The 24,143-nt window shown below is 42.1% G+C and overlaps 1 protein-coding gene across 1 annotated transcript in view; it reads right to left on the reverse strand.

The window, feature by feature from the left end:
- The window catches only part of FER1L6 (fer-1 like family member 6), a gene marked incomplete at both ends in the record, with an annotated part of 79,287 nt that overhangs the window by 49,709 nt on the left and 5,435 nt on the right, over positions 1-24,143 (reverse strand). Inside the window, 11 exons of the mRNA XM_084280150.1 lie at positions 386-494; positions 3,629-3,972; positions 5,064-5,256; positions 6,819-7,005; positions 8,119-8,275; positions 9,511-9,589; positions 14,761-14,823; positions 15,494-15,625; positions 15,721-15,775; positions 16,390-16,516; positions 19,868-19,950. Of these exons, the coding sequence (XP_084136276.1) occupies positions 386-494; positions 3,629-3,972; positions 5,064-5,256; positions 6,819-7,005; positions 8,119-8,275; positions 9,511-9,589; positions 14,761-14,823; positions 15,494-15,625; positions 15,721-15,775; positions 16,390-16,516; positions 19,868-19,950 (1,529 nt within the window). The remainder of the gene's footprint in view (positions 1-385; positions 495-3,628; positions 3,973-5,063; positions 5,257-6,818; positions 7,006-8,118; positions 8,276-9,510; positions 9,590-14,760; positions 14,824-15,493; positions 15,626-15,720; positions 15,776-16,389; positions 16,517-19,867; positions 19,951-24,143) is intronic.

The following is a 24,143-nucleotide window of genomic DNA, read 5'->3' on the forward strand; positions in this document are numbered from 1 at the left end:
CCCCCTTCTCTTGCATGTTTATTGTGGGCCATAAAACGTGACTTGACATTTCACTCCATTTTGAGTCTTAATTCTGTTCCCAGGAAACATGAAGACCGGGTCATGATAAAACACCTAATTGAACTGAGGTCAGTTGGAATGCAAGGGGTTTAACCTATGCCAAATTGGTCCTTCTAATTGTGGACTGTGATTCCCCTCCCTGGCAGTCTTTAAGGCCAGGTTGGATGGGGCTTTGGGCTACCTGGTCTAGTGGAGGGTGTCCCTGCTGATGGCCCTACTCTGAAGCTGACTTCCGAGCCCTGAAACACAGCTGTCAATAACATATATAGCATCCCCTTGCTACTGAGACTTAATCTCTGCTTTGGGAAGAGTTTAACATACTTACCAACAGAAACCTCAAAGGTTACTGGCTTGTCTCCAACCTTCCTATCAATCATTGTGGCTTCAAAAAATGTCCCAAAGAGGAGGAATTCCTCAAATTTCTCTTCGTAGATCTATTAGAGAAGAAAGAAGCAGAAGAATTACATTTATTTCACTTTCTACTCTTTTATACAGAACAGAGGAGTCTTTATAAGACTCTAGCAGCTGTGTTACCATCATAGATCTCTCAGTCTGAGATGGTCAGTGATGTACAATTTGTAGGAAGAAGTAATATCTCTTTTCTGAGAAACTGGAAAAAGAGGTAAGCCTGGGTGACTGGTCTTGTCAATATTGTCCAGTTATATCATAACTGTGTACATAAAAAGTCATTACTCATGTCATAATCTGCCTTACCAGTAGTTGCCATTAAATGGATTCAGCATCTTCACATACCATCATTCAAACTATACATCTATGGCAGTTCAAGGGCAGTTTAAGGGCACTCTTTTAGGGCAACAGAAACAAAATATTACCACCCAAGAGAAGGCATTTATCTGTGAGTGTTGCAGCAGTCTTCCTTTGCACTGCAATAGAAAATGCTGCCACTGTAATGCATCCAACCAGGGGAATGGTCACCCAGCTCTGCTTTCCTCAGAATGACTTTAATCTATTGCCCATATGCGTGTACTATCAAGACTGTGACTTTGCTCAAAGTCAACAGCTTGATAATCAGCTCCTAATGACACCAGGAAGACACAAAGGTTTCTGGTGACCATATTTTAATGGCACCCCTGAGCAAAAACCTACTGAAACCATAAATCCTTCTGTTTTAAACCACAGGCCCAAAGGTAAGGTCTCGGTGCAGGATGAGTGCAGTAATCTGCTCTTTGCCTTTCTGGCATCACAGCACAGATACCAGAAATCCAGTAACCTTTCTTCAGCTTTTGACAGTATTTGGAAGCACAGGAACCAAAGGGTGTCAGCACAGCAGCACACCCTGAAAAGTGCAATGACCTTTTGTGGGGTTTTAAGGCTCTGGTAGGATCTGTTTAAACTTGTTGAAGCAGCATCTGTTGGTCCCTGGCACACACTCTAATATTTCTAGTGCTCTTGGGTCATCAAAACAAGCTACCAGCCCCAAACCAAGACTAAGCTCAAAGAAGAGGTATTCTGAGGTTTGAGTTCTCCACAGATTTACACCATGACTACCAGAATCTCTCCAATGCAAGTCCTACTAATTTCACAGAACGGACACCAGCAGGTTGAAGCCCATCAGACAGGATCAGTATTCACTTCTTTGCAACAGAGTGCGACAATGAATTAAAAATCAGCTGCCAATGAATATTTGTTTCCATGGCTTATGCAAAGCAGAAACAGTTTTTGACACAGCCCATGATCTCTTCATTTTTAAAAACCCCTACTGTACACAGCAAAAGTGCACATGAAAGGATTAGCAGTATCACATATCAAAGCCAGCACCACAAACAGATTGCAGCTCCAGAGTAGCTTTAGTTTCCCTGTGCCTTGATTATTTTCATCATGAACCCAAAGCATAGGGGGCCTGATAAAGCTGAGGCTCAGAGACTATGACACACACATCTATCTCCCATTATAAAGAAAGCAAATTGCAGATGTTTAATGTCTTCTTGTTGCTGGAACAGGTCAATAACATTGTGCTGTGGGGCTGCGTAATTTGCCTCTGTTGTCTCAGAAGCTCCATGAGAAATTTTTCGCCTTATTTGTAATGTCTTCAGTTCCTGCTTTTCCTTTCAGAGAACTGTAATACAATTACTGTGTCTACTGTGCATGAAGTATCACTGAATGTCAAAAACAAAGGAATATAAAACATCACTGTATTATGTTGTTGCCTTTTACTCATTCTGTATTTGAAACAAAGCTACAGCAGACAGAAATGAATCTTTATTACTACTATTAATATTTATTGGTGTTACAACAGAGCTTGTTTCTCTACCTGGAATATTTGCTAGCACCTAAGACTACAGTCTTTGAGCTGCTCACAATAATTGATTTCTTCCCTATAAAGGAAAATATATATGGAAATAACTTTCTTCTCATATCACCTCTATTACAATATTCAGAGAAGAACTGAAGGACAGAGCCAATTTACAACTATATGAGTATATAAACCCAGGGCATGGGTTCACATAACTATATGAGTATATAAACCCAGGGCACGGGTTCACACAACTGGCTTGCGATTACCCATACCATTTCTCTGCTAACACGCTCCTTCACCTGCTTGAGCCAGCACTCATGCTGGCAAAGCCAGGGTGCAGCCCAAGGAAGAGCACTTGTCAAAGCTAGGTGTCAACACCAAAGAACAATTTCTCCTCTCCTATTTACCTGTAGAGATGGAGTCAAAATGTCAAGAATCAGATCTTCTGAAGGACATGAGTGTCTTAAGCACTGATGTGGGACTACCACAAAAGCCGAAGCTTTGATCAATGACATACTAAAGGGGGAAGCAAACTGGTTATGAGAATACTTTGCTTCCTATCTATTGGGTAAAAAACCCTAAATAAATAGCACTTGCTTATGCACCAATGTGCTGTTACTCCCAGCCAGTGATGTGATGGAGCAGAGAATTAAAGCTCAAGTATCAGCTCAGCACCTGAACCCACACGCCCTGCCACAACTACCAATCTTCTCTAAGTGTTGTGGCACAGATCTTCACATGATGTGACCCAGTGTGACAGGTGGAGTTAGGAAAGCAACATCAGGTAACACCAGTCAAGACTGAGCACTATTTGAAACCCCTCTCCTAAAGAGATTAGCAATCTAAAACTACATTGAAAATGCAAGGTTAAAGGAGGAGAGTAAAACAGGCTAGGCTCTGTTTCTCTGTATTTGCACAAATTCTGTCAGTCATTTCCTACTAACTTCAATTGACTGAGATAACCATTTGCTTGAATGCAGGAAAAGAGACTTCATAATTACCAGCTGCCACCATCAGCTCTCCACCATCATCTACCACCACCATTCAGCAGATACTACATCATGTAAGTTACTAGTAGGAACATAATGTATCATCTCCTACTTGATATTTTTTTTAATGAATTACAGGTACACATGAATGCTCCATTTGTGCTGCATTATTATGGGAAAGTCCCAAGACTCTGGAAGCATGGAGAAGCTGTATGGAGTACATAAAGACAATATTACACGGCCTGAATGCAAATCAACACATCAGTGCCATCTTTGGGAGTTCAGGAACACATGTCTATCAGTCTCTTAATATCATACCAACCTCTGAAGGCACATCAAATGGCTCGACTTCCACTTCAGTTGAGTTCATCTTATCTGAAGGAGAAACTGACTTTCGATCCTCTCCTGGTTTCTCAGTTTTGTCTTTTCCTTTGGATGTTTTGAAGTCTTTAGATGGTAATTTGATATCCTTGATAATACTTGAAAACTTGGACTCGCGGGCTCCTCCTGAAAGTATCTCCACAGCAATTTCAATGAAGAGACGTCCCCTGAAGGAGACTCCTTCTCCAAAACCTTCATTAAGCTCCTGGTGGTCATCCATGAGACTGTGGTTCCTGGGTGAGCCATAGAGATTTATCCAGGCAGGTCCGAAGGTAGGTAAAAACCCTGGAGACAGAGTACATTTTATGGCATTTCCATTAAGTGTTATCACATTCCCAAGCCAAACCTAGGCCCATTTCTATGCAGGTAGGGACCACCTCATATACAGCACTGTTTTGTAAGGCGATTCTTAAGCATCAAGGAGCCTCTGCCCATTCCCAACCAAGGACTCTGACAATATGGAGTGCTTTCTCAGAAAGTGTTCATACCCTATGTGCTGGGCCATGAGGCCCATTCACCTCTTGGGAAAAAAAATCTTGTTCCCATAAACTGAGGACTGGGACATGGTGGGAGAAGAATAGAGACTTTCTCACCTTGTCCAAGCCCATATCACTACTCAGTTGATAACATTTATTGTTTATTTTCTGATTAAGAATTCAGACAAATATTTGAATTGCCAAGTTTAAGAAGTTACTCTACCTTTGCTGAGTTGTGATAACTGATCATGTTCCAAATGTAGATCATACAACATAAATAAGGCTATATAGGTAGACTGAAACATCAGTGAAAAGACTCCAGATAGTGAGCTTTACTTTACAGACATGAGGACAAACACACTAGTCCATGTACCTCCTTGAGCTGTGTTCGCACCCAGCTGAGAGAACACTTTGCTCCTACTGGGAAGATAAAACCACAAACCTGCTCTGCCCATGATTTGCACTTTGTACTTTCATTGCCTGACAGAAACTCACATGAACTGTGCAATATGCTCCAACTGATCATGCTTTAGCAGGAGGGTAGACTAGATCTCCAGAGGTCCCTTCTAACCCTGACCATTCTGTGATTTTGTAAACTATAAACTTACATCAGTCATCCCTAGTGGACTAGAGAAGACTACTGCCACAGTCACAAACAAGGTACCAAATTACGTTGCAGCCCTGTGGCTTCTTGTTAGAAGTGCAGTGGCAGACCACAATGCACCAAGCACAGCATAATACAACTTAAAATTAAGTAAGAGGTCTCTCAGAACCAACAAAAATTATGGATGTTCACTTGAGCACTGGACATTTCTAAAATGAGATTAGCCAGTGCACAGATCCCAAGCAAGTAGATTTTACTTTAATAGCATATTCTGGAACACACATTTCCCCCTTTACCTTTGTCACCATCTTGTTCATTTGATATTTTCTTCAGGTCAATGAAGTGGGTGGCTAAAGCCACATCATTCATGCTGCCTTCATCCCAGACCTGGATTTTGACTCTTCGACAAAGTGGAGGGAACATTTCCTTGAAGATAATCTGTTCATGCCATACTGGATCTGCACAGTTCTTCTGCACTGTTGTCCGACCCTGAAATGAAAGTCCAGAAAATTTAACCCCAGAGGGGTCAGGCTCAAGAGGATGGCAACAAGTATTGCACAAATTGTACTTAGCAACATCTCTCCAGTCATTTTTAGAGCAAAATATCTTATCTTGAAAGTACTTTGGCTTTTCTGTTAGCTTGTTTATTTTCCATTCCACATCTAATAAAATACCACATTATGGCTAAAGAATTCTCACCTGCACACAGCAGAGCCTGCAAAAAGATCTAATTCTTCAGGGCCCTTATGCACAAAACATATCTATGAAGTCAGACTGACATTTCTGCTACAAACCACATATCTTCAAATGGCTTTTGAAATACCTGGGTAGTGGTAATGCAGTGCAGTTTGTCTCATAAAAGATGAAATTCATTACAGCTGCCAGGCTGTATGTACCAATGGAATTACCTTAAATGAGGCAATTTATCTAGCATAAAATATGATTAGTGTGGCTCGTGTTCTAGGGATGCAGACTGGAGGTTTCCTCCTATCCTGAAGGAGATGGCAGTCCAGGCAGCCACAGGCTGTTGCAGGCCTACTTTCTCATTTGGTGAGGACAACCAAGTCAGGAGACCCACAAAGGACACCTCTAAACCTGTATTTTACACACTAGCATGCAACCCCACATCACTGACCCATACTTACATTTTCTTCAGCCCTGTATTAAATGTGAGGTAGCTACATGTACTTAAGTGTTTCTACCAATAATAATTTGAAATGTAATACTATGTAATTTTAATTCACCACAAGATATAAAATCAGCACCAAGGGCCTCATTCTCATGCCTGAAACATCTATAAAGTGCTAACTGGAGTTCTCCCTGTGGCTTCCTTGCACACAGAAAGCATTGCTGGCTTAAAATCATTTCCAGTTGGATTCTTTCTTTATTTACACCAATAAGACAAGGTCTCTGACACGGTGTTTCACAGGTGTACCCCAGAGAAACCAGGCCTCTGGACCTCCTACCAAAGTCAAAAGGTCTCTCTCAGAATCACTCTGTAACACCATGTTTGATGTTGAAGGCACTCTGGGAGCAATAAATTTAGGCAATGCTCAAACAGTCTACTCAATCCTTCTTCTTCTGCTACCTGCAAGAAAAGCTGCAAGGGTACTGAATTGCAGCAGAGTAATCTAGAAGTCAATACACAGCCCTAAAATCCAGAGTAAACCATATTTACTGATTTCAGACCTGCCCTTACTGATTTTCACTCTAGGGACACCAGTACAACACTTACCTAATACCACACTGGGTAATTCACTGTCTTGTAACTTGATGTTTTAGTAACAGATCTATAGAATTCCTTTTCACCTCCTGCTGCCTGACTCTAACCTACTGCTGTGAGGCTGATATTAGGTCTGCTGGCACTAAGTGTTTCCATCACTTTGTTCCTGCATAATTTAAGAACTGAAGATTTTCTTTCAGATGACAGAGGTATGTATTCTAATTAATTTGTGTAACTAGAAGTTAAAGGACATCAGCATAATCACCTGCCTGTGGCACAGCTAATAGGAAAGAAGGCCTGCATTTGTGATCAAGAGGATCCCAATTACCATTTGACCTGCAAACATGACCACCACATAGGGATCCACAAGGTCCTTACTGTCGCCTATGAATGCTTTGGTGACATTAGCCATGATGCTAGAGTTCATCTTCGGAAGTCCTTCTGCTTTGTAAATTCTCACATAAAATCTGGCCCATGGTCTTTCAGATGGAAAGCCTTTGGGGATCAAGAGGTTCCTGAAAGAAAAGAAGGAGCCACTTCTTTAAATTGAAATCTCAGACAACAAAGTAATATTTTTTTCCAATAAAATTGTCATCTCAGATTAGCTTGCATTCTGAGAAGACACAAAAAGGTGTATGAATTTGCTTCTGCATCTAAACAAAACCATTTTCTGGTTACCAGATAAAATGATACAGCATTGCTTAGCAAACTTGTATATGTGATGCAGAACCAGATCCAGATAGATCAGGTATTTCAGGACCTTGTCCAGTAAATGCTGAATGTGTCCAAGGAAGGAGATCCCCCACCCTCTCTGGGGCCCTATTATATTTCACAGAATCAGAGAATCACAAGGTTGGAAAAGACCTTTGAAGATCATCAAGTCATGGTAAAAAAAAATCCCATCTCTCTTCTGAAATTTTTTTGCCCTAACCTGAGCCCAAAGACTCTCATCCTTCTACTGTATTCCCTGAAAAGAATCTGGTTCTACCTTCTTCATGTAGGATACCCCTTATTCTTCTCTGCTAAGGCTCAAGATACCAACATTACCCCCACACACACACACACACACACCCCTTTCTCTGTAGACCATGTGGTTCAGCCCTTCATCATCTTGGTGACTCTCTACAGACTTGGTCCAGTATGTCAGTATTAACCAGAAACATTGATTCTGTAAAATTTAAAGTATGCTGGCAGCATACTTTACCACCTTGGATTTCTGTATTTTACAAGGAGAATGATAATGCACCTGAGTTTATCTAAGGGTTAGGAAAACATCCACACACACAAATCTGATAGAAAAGAAGGAATAGCTTTTCCTCATATTTTTTCTTCTTACTTCACTGCTTTTCAGAAATATTTAATTATTTTGAGATCAATGAACCTTCTGTCAGGGATAATCTGGCATTTAGCCACAGAACATGGCCAATTCTATCAACTGCAGGGGAGTGACCCTAACGTGCCCTTCAGTTTAGTTGGGAGGATTGCAAAACCACATCAGAACAGCCAAGGTGTACAAGGCTATCCTGCTATTAACCCTGAGTTAGCAAGCAGAGGACTGAAAGGAGGGGGGAGAACTCCTGAGGTACAAAGTAAAGAGGAAAGCAATGAAAAAGAAACTTCTGCAGTACTTTTCAATCTGCTCCTCTGTATCAGCTGTTTTCTGAGTAGCTTGAATTGCATCGCCTTTCCCAGTCACACTGATGTCACACTTCAGGTAGCCCTTGGGTCCCGTCCTAATGTCAGCAGGGTCTGTGAGAAGTGCCCACTTGTCACAAAACTGATGACCTGTAAGACAGACAAACTTAAATGCTCAAATAGAAGATACAAAAACTGCAAATATTTCTCCCAGAATGGGCACTTCAAACAATATTTGTGCTTTCAGGAAGATTATGCTTAAGCACACTTGTTTACCAGGCACCTCTAGAGGATCCAAAATGTCATGTGACCAAAAAGGCAAAGGATTGATCTAGAGCCTGTCATGAACACGGTAATTTTCATCAATGGTTACTGAGAGCAGTGACTAAAGACTTAGTGGAAGGTTGTGTGAGATTTCAGCAGCTGAATTAAGACTGAGGCTTTATGGGGAAACAGCAATGCTTGAAGAGGAATGTCTGGAGATCCCAGAATTCTGGCCAGGTGTAACACTGGCAGACAGCTGAGAAAGGGAGGAAGGAGGAGTCACTCTGATGACTGTCTTCCTCTGATGACAGTCATCAAAGGAAGAAAGAGCAGACAGAAGCACATTTAGTTCCATCTTTTCAGTGGGAAAATGCACAAGACAATTCACCCACAACAGTCCAAGCTGCATCCCTGCTTAAGCAACCCTCCCTTTAGCAGGGTCCTAAAACTTCACACACCTAAGATGATGGCCAAGGACTTAATGGGAAGGAGTGGGAGGGAGAGACAAGTGTGCACCTGGGAAACAAGCTGAAGATCAACCTATAGACACCACCCTTCTGTAAAAGTATGAGCAGGAAATACAGGACTCATTCACAGACTAACCAGTCTGAGTGCAGACACAGACTGCCCATTTCAGCCAGGCCATTTCTCTCTACTGTCTCTTGTAGGTAGACCTGAAGACAGGGTGGCCTGAATGACTCTACACTTTTGCTGTAACTGGGTCACCCCTGTAGCAAGTGGCTTTATATACATTCATTCCCAAAGACTAAAAGAGAGTGGGTTCTCGAATAATCATGAAAGAGAGAAAGATAGATGTTTTATGGATAAGTGTAAAAACAGGCCAAAAAAAGGGATAGCTGATCTTTTCTTAGCTTCATGTTTCAGAAATTCATCTCTGAAGATGGATAGTCAAGTGGATCCATGATTACTTCTTTGTTGTTTTTTCAAAACACTTGACTGGTGCTCTAGTATCCAAATAGGAAAAAAACCCTTCCAGAAAACCTTGCTGTTTATCCCTTGGCATAAATTACAAGCATCTAAGAGGAAAAGCAGCACACTTCCCTCTCCTCTGCTTCATATCTCATTTAACAGACAAAAAGGGCAGAAAATGCACCACTTACCTGGCTGACCATACACTGTCCCCAGATCTACTTTAAAGGAGCCTATCAGCACACTCCCAATCAGTTTATTGTGCATAACCTGTTAGAAAAAAAGCATGGACAAAGAATGTCACTGTCTCTCTTCCCAGTCAGCACGCCAAAGATTACATTTGGTTCAGAGGTAATAAGCAGTGACATTCAGTACCACCCAAAACTGGATGTACAGCAGATACAGCAAACATTTGAAGTCCACTCTTTAGTCAATATTGTGCCAATTTGGAAACCAATATAGAATCATAGAATGTGTAAGGTTGGAAGGAACATTTACAGGTCATCTAGTCCAACACCCCTGCAGTAAGCAGGGACATCTTTACTAGTTCAGGTGTCTCAGAGCCCCATCAATCCTGACCTTGAATGTCTCCAGGAGTGGGGCCTCCAATACTTCTCTGGGCAACCTGTTCCCGTGATCCTAATATCCAACCTAAATGTCCCCTTTTCTAGTTTAAAACCATCACTCCTTGTCCTATTGCTCCATGCCCTCGTGAACAGTTCTTCCTCAGCTTTCTTATAGGCACCTTTCAGGTACTGGAAGGCTGCTATAAGGTCACCCCAGAACCTTCTCTTCTCTAAGCTGAACAAGCCCAACTGTCTCAGCCTGTCTCCATAGGAGAGGTGCTCCAGCACTCTGACCATCTTTGTGGCCTCCTCTGGACAACAGGTCCATGTCCTTCCTATGTTGGTGACCACAGAGCTGGACACAGTACTGCAGGTGGGGTCTCACCAGAAGAGAGTAGAGGGGCAGAATCACCTCTCTTAGCCAGCTGGTCACACTGGTTTTGATGTAGGCTGGGATACGGTTGGCTTTCTGGGCTGCAAGTGTACATTCCCAGATCACATTGAGCTTTTCATCAACCAACACTCCAAGTCCTTATCCTCAGAGCTGCTCTCAATCCATTCTCCACCCAGCCTGCAGTTATGCTTGGGATTGCATCCACCCAAGGTCCAAGCAGGACCTTGTTGAACCTCCTGAGGCTTAAATGGGCCCACCTCCCAATCCTGTTAAGGTCCCTCTGGATGGCATCCCTTCTCTCTGGCATGTCAACTGCACCACACAACTTGCTGTCATCAGCAAACATGAAAAAAGAAACCAAAACGGAGGGTGCACTAGATCCTACTGTCCATGTCTCCAACAAAGATGCTAAATGGCACCAGTCCCAGTACTGATCCCTGAGGAATGCCACTCGCCACTTGGACATTGAACCACTAATGCAGTTACATTACTTATCCTGACAGTTTTAAATATATTATAATGAATGCAAACACATGGGCATAATTTGTCTCAAACTATGCTGCAGAAATCATATCAGTCCTACTTTAATTTGTCCCTGAATTGCCACAAGAACTGAGTACACCCAGAGGAGAAAGAATTAAAGTGTTTCATTGCAACATTTCAAAGTGTGCATGAACCCAGAGACTCATTTCTGATTTACCCCCCCCCCCCCACCCCAATATTAATGAAATTGCTGAAGTGATATAGATGTAAATGAGATGGCAAGTAGGCTCCAGCAAGTCTTTCTCCTTATCCTTTCTGACAAGGGGGTTGGACTAGATGACCTTTAAAGGTCCCTTCCAACCCAATACATTCTATGATTCTATGAAGTAATTAATTTTATTTTACTTTATTCAAATTTAATTAAGCATTTTCTTTTGTCCTGATTTCTGGATCTATGTATACCTGTGCCTGGTTTTCAAATACATGCATGTACTTCACTTGACAGACAGGAAAGAGGCTGGCAACATCTTCTAAGGGAAGATTTGCTCTGGAACTCTATCTCTCAAAAAATTTATCTCAAGCTTAAAAAGTTGGAACCTATTCTTTTGTTGTGGAAAAGCTTCTGAAAGAAGGCTGAATTATCTGGAACATCTTGGCGAAACTGTAAAGAGAAACTAAGCACATGGGATTCAAGTCCACAGAAGCTAAACCTAGATGTTGAAGCTAAACATTTTAGGTCTGAGAGCATTTTAGGAATCTAGAAGACACCATGGCCTAGCTTTGGACCTACACACCCTGAGGGGGATACAAGACTTCTGTGATTTTAAATTTGATTTGTCATGTGACTTCATTTTGTTAATTTTTCAAGACCAGGAGACATACATTCCAAAGTAAAAAACACTGACACTTTCACCAAAATCTACCAGAAAATTCAATTTTCTAGTTACAAAATATCATCATTCGCTGTTAAAGACCTGGGGCCACTATGCCCCTGTGATTTAGGGCACATACTCAGCTGTCCTTGGTAATTCCTCACTTCCAACAGGAAAGGAGATTCTAAGGCTGAAAAACCAGGAGCAAAGGAGCAGCTTTATTTTACTCTGCTAATAAAGCTTAAAAATTAAGCAGCCTTCACATGGGAGAGGAGCCAGTGGGAAGCCAACACTTCATGCACTGGTGCTGCTTTTTCTTTAAGAGACAGAAAGATATGGGCTGAGTCCAAGGTGGTGGTGTCTCAGTGCACTCCAGGACATGACAGCATGTTCAGAGAGCGTGTGTAAACCTCACTTCTGCATCCTTTAGATTTGCCATATGAAATGTGGTGCCCTTGAGTAAATGCCTCCTGTTCCCACTGAAATGATGGGGGTTTCCACTCCCTGTAGTACACATGTTGCTTTTAACTGCTGAGGAAATAACTCACTGCTTCTATCAAATGCTCTGCATCTTTTCTGGTACTTTTTTTCAAGTGTATTTTTTCTAATGTGACAAAGCAAGTGAGCAGGAAACATAGCAAATGCCTCATCTTCTCTGTGAGGGAGCATCACATCTATATCATATCTAATTACGGGCTTCTGTCTTTTCACACTTCATTGACTCTGTAGATGACTGAAGGATTTCTGTCAGATTTTCTGAATGAGCACAAGCAGGTAGTGTTAAGCTGGGGAGTATTTTGGTGCTGGAGATAACAGGTTTAGCATGAAAAGGGCATCTCAGTTTTACTATGGCATTATTACAAGGTTGCTGGAATGCACTAGAAGATAGCAATGAAGGAAAAAATCTATTAATTAGCAAATGCTAAGAACCCCCTCAAATGCAGGGTTTGAATGCAGGTAGACTACCTGCTGAACTGAACAAGAATGGCACTAAACTTCTTTATTTTCCTTGAGCTTCCATAAGCAGATGAGTTCATTTTCAGTGATTAAGCAAATTCAGTGCATGAATGATTCCTGGTAATGGGGGCTGCCAATCTTCATTTCTCCTTAAGTGAGATTCATGCTAAGCAACTGCTGCGAAACTTTCCATACTACAGGGCTTCCTTCACTCCCTGCACACATCTTTCCTCTGTTTGTTTCTATTCCCCTGATGTATTGCATCCTCCAAAACTAGGCTGCAAGGTAATGAATCTCTGTTTCCAGTAGCATACATGAGCATTATGCTGGGTTAGTTTGTTGGATCATTATTTTTCTTAATCATTTTTTACCTAGAAGACCTTTAATTTCTTAGCGTTGCACCTTCACCAGCTATAAAGCAAATACGTCTGCTGAGCCTGATGAAACTACGCAGATCTACAGCAGGTAACAGTGGCACATTTCCCTGCACCCCAAACACTCAGAAAGCTGTCACTCTCCCTTCCCCCACTGGACAGATGCAATCCTTATCAAAAGAATGTGAGATTGGAAAGACTGCTCGTATATTGGAGAGAAATAATTATACATCCCCTAGCAGAGGTATCTCATAAGAGTTGATGCCTCGGTACTGGGCTGATATTAACCATGTCAGAAACAAATACAGGGGCCATACACTGCGATATAAATCATAACAGTGAGACAATATCTACTCCAATACAAAAGACAGGTCATTGTCAGCCTGCAGCTAACTCTGTCACAGAATCACAGAATCACAGAATCACAAGGTTGGAAGAGACCTTTGAAGATCATCAAGTCCAACTATTCCCATCCTATGCTAAACCATATCCCTAAGTACCTCATCAACCCTTTTTTTGAACACATCCAGGGATGGTGACTCAATCCCCTCCCTGGGCAGCCTGTTCCAGGCCCTGACAACTCTTTCATTAAAAAACGTTTTTCTAATATCCAATCTAAGCCTGCCCTGGCACAGCTTCATGCCATTTCCCCTTGTTCTATCTTCTGTCACCTGGCTGAAGAGACCATTGCCCACCTCCTTTCAGGTAGTTGTAGGTGGTGATAAGGTCTCCCCTCAGCCTCCTCTTCTCCAGGCTAAACATCCCCAGCTCCCTCAGCCGTTCCTCATATGATTTGCCCTCCAGCCCCTTCACCAGCCTGGTTGCCCTTCTCTGCACTTGCTCAAGGACCTCAATGTCCTTTTTATGGTGGGGAGCCCAGAACCGGGCACAGTACTCAAGGTGTGGCCTCACCAGTGCTGAGTACAGGGGCACAATTACCTCCCTAGACCTGTCCTTAGGGATAAGTGGAGATCATATCTGCAGATACCTTATGTAGGTACGAATTTCATATATTTGAGCTTTGCATGTGATATAGTGGATTTGAACTGGAGCTTGGGATTCAGACTGTCAATTTGCTACCATCAATGGAAGCCTAGTTGTCCAGCCAGCTACGTGTAAATGAACATTTTTTATTTCTGTAGCTCAGCACAGCAGGTACACAGGGAATAGCTCTAAGAGGTCATAAACAGATGTTTCCTACAGTTCCTGGCCACTGCCTGTCTCTGTAAAGCACAACCAGTCCAGACTCCTTCCTGGTGTACTTTTTTGAAATGGACAAAGCACTTCAGGGAAAAAGACCCTTTCCTTGGGCAACAGTTCACTGTCTATTTCTCTGGCCAAGTGGTGGGACCACTGCTAAGGGTAAGCCATCTGCATAGTTTAGTTAGAAACAGTTGTATGTGAGATGTGAGATAAGCTACAAGTTTCAACTCAGTCATTTGAAACAAGTGGCAGATTGAAAATTAAAGGGATGAAGACAATGCTGACAAGTGATAACTAAGCTGAATTTTCTCAGTCTACCCTGCAGATTGCCAAACCAGCAATGAGTGTCCCTGAAAATGCACACTTAATCTTTCTTTAGGGTTATGTTCATTTAAATCATTGCCAGCTGCCCCTTCCTCCTTTTCCTCTCCCCTGTCCTTTCTATTTCTTATACTTCATGCTGACGTTATAGCACTCTTGGTACCTAAAATCATTCCTCTTTTTAATTACTTTAAGAAGAATCATTTAGAGCTGAGGTGACACAAACAACAATGACCTTTACTTACTGTGCTAAGCTTTCCTAGTTACTTACAGAGATGTTGATTATTTTGTCGAACAGGAACACCTGCGGTCCAACAAAATCAAACACGAAGTACTGTGGGAAAAGGGTACAATGCGTCAGGATTGTCCTTGTGCTGGCAGCCAGTGCTGTCACCAGCATGGTTACCACACACAGCCATGGTGAGACACTGGTGGTTCTTGGGAGCTGATAGTAGATCCAGCAAAACCCTTTCCTTGTTCCCTGGCTCATGTCTGCACAGCGGTGCCCTAGTGCCCTTCGCAAATGCCCAAAAGCCCTCACCCCACACCAGAGGGTATTGTCAAAAGGGAGAGGAGACACAAAGAAACCCAAAGGACTAGTTGTTTTGGGGAGTTGTTTTGGTCTGATTTGTCACTGGGTTGGAACAAACACATGTCAAGGAAAAGCTGAAAAGGTGAAATGGTAGAGGGAGACTGGGGTTAGACAAAGCACCAAAATGGATCATTTGAAAAAATACAGAGGCAATGGTAGTAGGGCAGGATGTGGTGGAGGGATTGGGGAGTAGGATGGACAGAGCTTGAGAAGAAAAAGAGCAAATAGAGCTAAACCCAAATGAGTTACTGCTGGTGTTTGGCCTAGCTTGAAGCTCAAACAGCTCCTGGACAGATCTCCCTGCTCAGACTGCAGGTGCTACGAACTTAGTTCCTCCCCTTTTGAGCTACCAAGCCATGGAGGCCACCCAGGACCACAGAAGAAAGTCCCTTCTTCAATAGAAAGCACTTACCTCATTGTAGAAAGGGGTGTTTGTGCTTTCCTTTACCGTGGTTTGCTTCTTCTCATCACCTATCTCAATGATCACCACGGGGTCGATGTTCTCACCCACCAGCTGCCTGGCTTCAATGATGGTGATGGCAATCTGTAGAGACAAAAGGACACCATGCATACTCCTGGGCTCAGGTCCAGACTGCCTGGAGATTTCACAGGCCCAAAAGGACCGTCGTCCATGCTCACCTGGTAGTTCTGGGATTTCATCTCCTCTTCATGAATTCTGGTCAACAGCTTTGCCCTATTCAAATGATAAAACAGGTCATTAGGCATCTCTAGACCAGAGCTGGTACTTGGACACATGTTGGAAAGACTTATCACTGAGCAAGCATTGTTTATGGCAAGTAGACTTGTTGTGAACTGTTAGGCTGGATTACATCAGAAGAGACGATCTCCATCTTTCTCGTATACTTGGTAATAGAGAAATGTTTTGCATCCACACAGACCAGTGCAGCACCCTGTCATGCATGGGAAAGATTTCACATGCTGATCCTATCAAACCTGACCACATTCCTCCCCTGTATGAAACAAGCAACTACACAAGCACTTGGCTATAGAGATTGCTGTCCTCTTTGGCTCATTTTCATTAGCAGAGTTCATTAGCATGGCTGAGGCACTCTCAGCATCCATTTCAATCTCCCTGGATTGGATAGCATCTGGTGACAATCTGTCTTCAGATTATATTTTGCTGAAATACATTCCACTCTGTTATGTAGGAGAGCATGAGTCAGGGGATCACTGCTGTCAGCAAATGGATTTTCTGTCATTGGGTGTATTGTCCTAAGGCAATACCAATCTTGAGAAGGACAGAAAAGGTATTTGGGGGGATATTAGGTAAGGTACATCAATGAGCACCTTTTCCTCTTTGGGCTTAAGGATCCAAAAATATTGGACAGTGCATCAGTGCTCACTAGGTCTTCTTCTCCCTTCTCTTGTCTTCCAAGAGTGTCACGGTGAAGATTTGCACTTTCATCCTGATCACCTGATGAAGAAAACAATAAAGAAAGTAAAACCCACTCTGACTTCTTTTAGCAAAAATCTAACTTGGAGCAGAGCACTGAATTCATCAGCATGAACTGAATATTTTATTCATTTGGGTATCACAATTAGAGATAGAGTAGTGGTTTGTGTTCATCAGCATTGATTACAGCAGCAGTTCCCCTCCTGTGCAAAATCGCACACCGTATAAATCATGGCTTAACTGCTCTCGTCATCCCATGTGCACCTTAGAAATCATTTCTCACCTTTCCTCTTTGCAGAGATGATGAACTTGAAGATCAAGGACAGAAGAAGAGAGTTGAAGAGCATATTTCATGGGATGTCTTGTAGAGAGTTATACTCTTATGAGACAAATTGCTTCCAGAAGTGCTTATTTACTTCCTGACCGTTAAGAGAATCTTAAAAACTATTTCAGATGTACACAGCTACATTTGGCCAGATATGCCCCTCTTACTGCTCTGCTTTGTCTTCCTGGTCTGCTAGAAGTCCTCCTAGCATCTCTGCCTCTTGCTGTGCATGTCAGTATTGAAAAGCTGCCTGGGGAAGGGAGCCATGAGTTTTAGGTGGAAGTTTAAAACTTGGGTGGCTGTAGTTCAGTCCAATAATTACAGTGAGGTGGACTCTACTAAAAGTCCCTTATTACATATATGGTCGACTGCCTCTCTGGCTCTTGTCAATCTCCCTACAGCACAGGAATCATGAACTTGTCTCTGTATCCATATAGACATGGATAATTTTCAGCCCTTGAGGCAAAGGCATCTGTCCATAGTTTTGCATCTGTAGCACCAAGTTCCCATGATTACCTTCCATATCCTATTTACTCTAGAGCATTCTGTTTGATTATGGGCTTATATTACTCTATTGTTTGCTCTAAAGATAAAACTTCCCTGTGGTTGGGAGACAGGCAGGTGACGCCCTGCCTGGACCACTTTTTATGAGTTCTGTGTTGCTTTACTGAGATGTAAACTCCTTGCAATGCTTCTTTCTCCTTATAGCTCCATTTTCCTGACATTTTAATACCTGAATCACTATCCTTTTTTTCCCCCTCAATAACCATATGTATGTTGTGCATAACAACTCAGATGAAATTATTCCCTGTACAGATTCAGTGACAGAAAATGCAAATGGTTCAGTGAATGACCATGTCTCCCCAGTGCAATAGGACTCTGAAGCCCATATTCCAATCAAGAGAAGAGAGAGACAGTGATTACTGTATCTTTGCTAATTTAGACTCTTCAGAAATAAAGATGCCAACAAAATAGATGAAGATGCAACCTAAGGTCTCCAATTTATCCAATGATTCAAACAAAACCTTTTGAAATAAGCAGAGATTTGAATGCTTACATGAAAACTGAAGCAAAGAGTATAGTTTATCTAGTAGACCATTTTATATTTTATGGAGCGTAAGATAAATAGTCCATAAAATATCTGTAGTTAGTAAGAAGTTTAATGGTCTTTAGTTTTCTCTTGTCCAAAAGCCCAAATCCTTTGCTGTAAGGACCAGAGGGGAATCTTTTTAAAATTAGTACCTTTTAACCAAATGTTAAATGTGCTTATGGCACAAAATAGGAATTCCTGTTTCTGCCCAACAGTGAGCCAACACACATATGGTTGGTTTATTACAGAACTATTATTCAAGGGCTGCGTTGTAGTCCACGCTTTGAAAATTCCATTAAATTTGAGGCATGAGATTTCAAAATAAAACTAGAGGTGAAGACTTTGTTGTTGCTAAACTACAGCTTTTGATGAAGGTAAATGGGAGGCTCATGGTGACAGGAGAAAAATGACAGAGATCGGATGTGTAGGGGAATGACTCCTCAGCTTGGAAACAAACTATGTTAAGAGAAAGAAATGTTTTATGGAGGTACCCAAATCTGTTAAAAAAAAATGTAAAATAAAATAAAATTTAAAAAATAAAATCAAATCAATGTTGTAGTTTTGCATGGCCAGGTTCTGGTGGAAGAGGGGGCTGCAGGGCGGCTTCTGCAAGAAGCAGCCAGAAGCTCTCTGCAGGCCCGACAGAGCAAACACCAGCCGGCTCAAGGCCGGAGTCGTTGCTGACCAAGGCCAACCCATCAGCGATGGTCACAGCACCTCTGAGAATCACATTTAGGAGAAAAAAACCACAAGCAGATGCTTTTTGCCACCAGAGAAGGGAGTGAGAAGATGTAAGAAACTACTGGAGCAAGTGGAGACATACAGGAGATGCTGTGACCCCAGCTGGAGCAAGCCTCTTCCAGCACCTGCCGCCCATGGAGAGAGACAGAGACACAGAGATGAGCAAGGGAGAGACCCGCACTGGAGCAGGTTTGCTGGGGGATGGGACTTGTGACTCCATGGAGGACCAGCCTGGAGCAGTCTGGTCTCAAGAGACTGAGAGACATTGTGTGATTTATGACTGCACCCCACAGAAGTGACCCATGCTGGGGCAGCTGGTGAAGAGCTAAAGCCCCATGGGAAAGGACTCATGTTGAAGAATTTTGTGGAGGACTGTCTCCTGTAGGAGCAGGGAAAGGGTTTGAGGAATGTCCAAAGAATGGAGCAAAATCATGACTGAAGTGAAGTCTGCTAAGAAGGGAGGGGTGGGGGGAAGGTGCTTTAAGATCTGGTCACACTTCTCATCACCCAATTCTGTTTTCATTGGGTGTGCAGTGTAGTGTAATAAATTAAAGAGTTTTCTTTCCTTTATTCTGTTTTAGTCTGCTTTGCCCTTGACACTAATTGAAGAATGATCTCTCCCTGTCCTTATCTCGACTCCTAAGAGTCTCAATATATATTTTCTCCCTGATCCAGCTGAAAAGGTGTAGTAATAGAGTGACTTTGGTGGGCATCTGGCTTTCAGCCAGGGTCAAACCACCACTGGAAGATGAAAAATAAGTTGTTCATTTAAGAGGAGAATTGCTACTAAGTAAAGCTCCCAACTTTATCAAGCCAGCTCATCCAGCCAGCAAAATCTACTCAGGTTGTGTTCTTATGCAAGGTTTCTAGAAAAAAGAAGATCTTTTTGAGGAATTACAAACCTGTAAAGAATTATCAGTCTCTAGGACAGAAAAAAAAACCCCTTTCAAAAATATGTGATCTCTCTATGGTAAGAATCAGGCTAACTTTATTTTTTTGTTTTACTCTACCAGATACATCATTCTGAGCTCACAGAATCTGAAGGTGGACTTAACGAAGCAGTTAACTCTCTGTTTACTTGGGAGTGATAAGGAATTTACTGCCCCTTTTATCAATACCAAACCCTAAGACACAATTCAAATGAGTTCACGTGAAATTAGAATGTAACCCCCCCACCTGTTCTTCCCAGTTGCAATATTGATTTATGAGGCCTTACCCAGCGCATCTTTGTTTGCAATAGTCAAGCCTTTCTCGCCTTTTTTCTTCTTCTTCAGCTTCATGCCAGCAAACAGCCCCTTTCTGAAAAAAGAAAGGAGTCATCAGTGCAGTAGATTTGAGCTGTTTTCTGTGCTAGACTCCAATTTAAGTCAGAACCACTGAGAGTGAATTTTTATTTCCAAATGAGATCATTATATTCTGATTTTCCTTTTATTGAAAGCAAACAATGGTTAGATCTGGTTTTATGCTTCATGTAATTTTGTTGATTTTTAAAATTTGGTCATGTACAGACAAAAATCCTGAGAGAAGAGCCAAAACTTCAGACTAAGACAGCAAAAAGAGACAAAGAAAGGAAATCTAAGACAAGTTTCAAATTCTACTGATTTCACACACATACACACATGTAGATCTTATGCCTGTAACATGACCAGAGATAAAATCTTCTCATAAAACATAGGCCCCAGGTCAAAAGCAGTTTTCCAGTGAATTAAGATAAACATAAAAGCATTTGCATAAATTTTCTTGGTGATGACGCCCATTGTATGGGTAGCACGTGCACCTCAACAGCTTTTCTATTTATTTAGCTAGTTCTCAGTCCCTTCCAGCAGCAAAGTCATGAACAGGCCTGGACAAGGGTTTCTCCTCAAGCTGTGCTACAGAGCAACAACAGCCCAGCAACAGCCCCACCTACTGCTCTGTGGGGCTTTTCTGCCTCCCACTTCTTCCTCTACAGGACTAAAGAATGAATCCAGCTTAAAACTAAGCCAGTTAAAGCTTGATGGGGTAATTTCTAATATCATGCCTGGCTAAAGTGGCTCTATAGCCACAGATAGAACGTGACAAGACATACAGCAAGAACCCACAGTGCAGTCCTGCTTCTCAGGAAACTGATGGCAAATGTTCCCCGGGCCCTGAGGCAGTTGGCAGTACAGCTGCCAAGCTAAGATAAAGCACCTCTCCCAGTGGCACCACAAGCCCAGGTTGGTCATTCAGAGGCTTGTGGTGGTTTGCCTTTTTTATTTCATTCTCACATTTGTCCTTCAGCTCTTCAGTGAGAATAGAGACAGTAGAGAGAGAAAGAGCAGCTGCATTTTGTAGGGTTGGTTTTAAAGAGGGGGGTGAGAAGAAATATCTCTACAAATGCCATACAGTATTTTGCCCCTCAACAAAGGGTCTCCTTTTTCCACCCATAGCCAAGCCCAAAGAAGGCAAGGGAATGGCCACCAGTCCCTCCCTCTTCCCATCAAACATTTGTAAGCCCTTTGTCAGGGTCTGGGAGCACCTTTCCTGCAGCAGAACACAGATGCTGTTCTGACATGTTAAAGCATAGAACAAAACATGACTACAAGAGAAATAACTTTAAAAGTCTTCAATTCATAGCTGACCTACTTCTCCAAATCCATACTCTAAAGCTGAGGCAGGAGCTGGTAACTGCAGAGAAGAGCAGCTGTGGGACGAAGATGGGACTTCTCCCCCTTGGCCCTGAGTAGGGCTCAGCAGAGCATCCATTCTCAGCAACACGGAAGGGAAACACCATTTTTTGTATTAAACCTGTGCCCAGAAAGGCCCTTTTATACCAAGAATTTTGAGAAGTGGGGGAAACCACCCATCTGTCCTGCTTTACACTTTGAGAAAGGATTGGTGGGTTGTTGTTTTTCTTCATGGTTTTATAATTTCTTCCTTTTACAAATTGTGTGTTTTTAAGCTGCACAATACATCATTCTAGAGGGAATTTGGGAGTGAAAATCATATCTCTGAGCACTGGGGCATGCAGTTTAATTTTTCCAGCTGTCTGGATGCTTGACCCACTCCTTAATAATGACCCTTAAGAGTCTGCACTTGTCTTTTTTGCTGTCAGTAAGGGTCTGGCAAAACAGTAACAGTAATGTAGGCAATACACACAGAAGTTCTTCCTTAACGGTAAACTGGACAGTGCTTGGCTAGGGGTGGGCAATAATGAACTCTTGGCTTTGAATGCCTGAACTAGAACAAAAAAGAAAAAGAGGGAAAATAAATCAGTAAACCAAACCAGGTTTGGGAGGCTATTTTGTTTAAAATAACACCTGTGGACACATAACATTTAATTACTCAGACCAACCTGACTTACACTCAGAAATCCAACGTCACTGCAAACACTTCACTTGCCTTTATTTGACAATGAAGATGTAAACCTTTTCTCTTTGTTGCAGATCTTACCTGCTTGCTGAAATCAACATAGTTCCAACTTCGTATTACATAGTACTGAAATGCATGGTTCTTTTTGCAGGTAAGTAGGTCCTTTTCAATTTGAAATGTCAAGAAAAACATTTCAGTTTGTCTGAAACATTTCATTTTCAAATGCTGAGATCACATGCTTCTATATTTTGAAAATATACTTCTTGACACCTTGTTTTGAGAGCTGAAACAATCACTGTGTCCTACTCAACTTATAAATAAGTAGTGGTGCATTTCATCCTGCCTGGAATTTCATTTTTATTAGTGCACCGATCTGTACCATTTTCCCAATTGGTCACATTGGGTCAAGAGGAGCTCTCTGTGGGCATGATTTCATACCACAGTTTTTGCAGGGAAACAAATATGCTGCATATTTCATAGGGAGAAAAAAAACAATGCTGGTTAAGAATTCTGTGCTAACTCCTCTACTGACAAACAAACCAGGTGGTGAGAATGGAAACACAAAGGATTTTGAAAGTTTTTCTGTTAGCCACAAGCATGCAGTGATAAACAATCAGCACTTTTTTTCCCTCTATCATCAAAAGATTTGTTTGCCTCAATTGCTGTAGGAATAAAAACCTACCTGGGGAAGCACACAGTCCAAACACATTGCCCAAACAGGCAGGCACCTACGAGCTGAGCAAACCTGATAGTAATCAATGCTCAAACATCAGAAATCACCTGCAAACTCAAGGTGCAGGGAGGAAAAGCTACTGCAAACTGGAATGAGGAGCTGATAACTTTTACAAGTTGTATTCAGAGCAAACAAATTAAGTTTCCTGTACAGGCCCAAGAAGGATGAGAGTAATCTGGATACAACCACAGAAAATGCACAACTTCCATGTGCCAAAGGACTCCAAAATCTGACCATTATGACCACAAATACAGTACCAAGACAAAAAATGTCTCAAGCAAATCAGGCGACAGAGGGCAACTGGCCATTAATAAACCTGATGTGAAGCCTGGAACATTTTTATTTGTACACAGCAACAACAACACCACTCTTAAAAGACAGAACTGCAGAAGGTACCACAGAGTAACAGAAACTGCCAAGCTTGAGGCAAGTCCTCAGGTGCCAACAGCAAAATTTATCTTTGAAGCAAACCAGATTTCAATCTGCTTTTCAGTCTGCTAGAAGTTTGGACACAGACAGGCATTAGGGTGCACCTGAGTTCTCCTGCACCCCTGGCCCCACCAGTAATCCTTGACCAAGGGCAGCTCCAGCCATGCAGATAAGTGACCCTCAGAAGCACCAGAGGGGAGGCAGCACAAGCCACTTGTAAGGCTCAACTAAGGGAAAGAAGAGCACAGGGATGTTCACCAAGATGGCAGGGATGAGTTCATTATGCGCATTATCTTCCAGGGAGAATCTTCTCTGTAAAGGTCCAAGCCAAGTAAATGAAATGTTCAGCCTAAAGGCATCAATCCCTCACAACAATGAGGCTCCACTCCATTGCTTTTATATGTAACTGCTTGTCATATGTGACAGTGTACATGCTCCAAATATTGTGCACATAGAATCACAGAATATAGTGTGTTGTAAGGGGCCCATAAGGACCACTGACTCCAGCTCCTGGCTCCACATGGGTAGCATTCACAAGGCTTAATAAAGTCATTTCAGCTTCTTAAAAATGTTCTGTGGATACTCTTTATGTGATAAAAACTTGGTTCTCTTGGCAAGAAAAAAAGTAGTCTTTCTTCAGATTTCCACAAAGAATGTTTCTTTTCACCACAGCTGTGACACAAATTCAATCAGCTGCTGAAAACCAGAAATTACTCCTGCACCTCTCCCTGAGATTGTGAAAATTTCCACAGAAAAATGTTGCCAAGAAGGGAAAGTTTTAGGTTTCCATGGAATTCCACCAGATTTGATAATATCCCCAAAAGTATTCACATCCATCTGTTATCCCTCAGCTAGGTAGAAAACTGCATGTCACACATAGGCAGACCTCAAACACATCATGAGGAAGGGTCTCCCGTGTTCCCCACAAGGTCTCCTGGCTATCAGCAAGGCACAGACATGACACTGCCAGAAACTGTGAAATCAGGCAAGTCTTTCA

Source organism: Gallinula chloropus (genome assembly GCF_964237585.1).
Source record: "Gallinula chloropus genome assembly, chromosome: 2".
NCBI classification, from domain to species: domain Eukaryota; kingdom Metazoa; phylum Chordata; class Aves; order Gruiformes; family Rallidae; genus Gallinula; species Gallinula chloropus.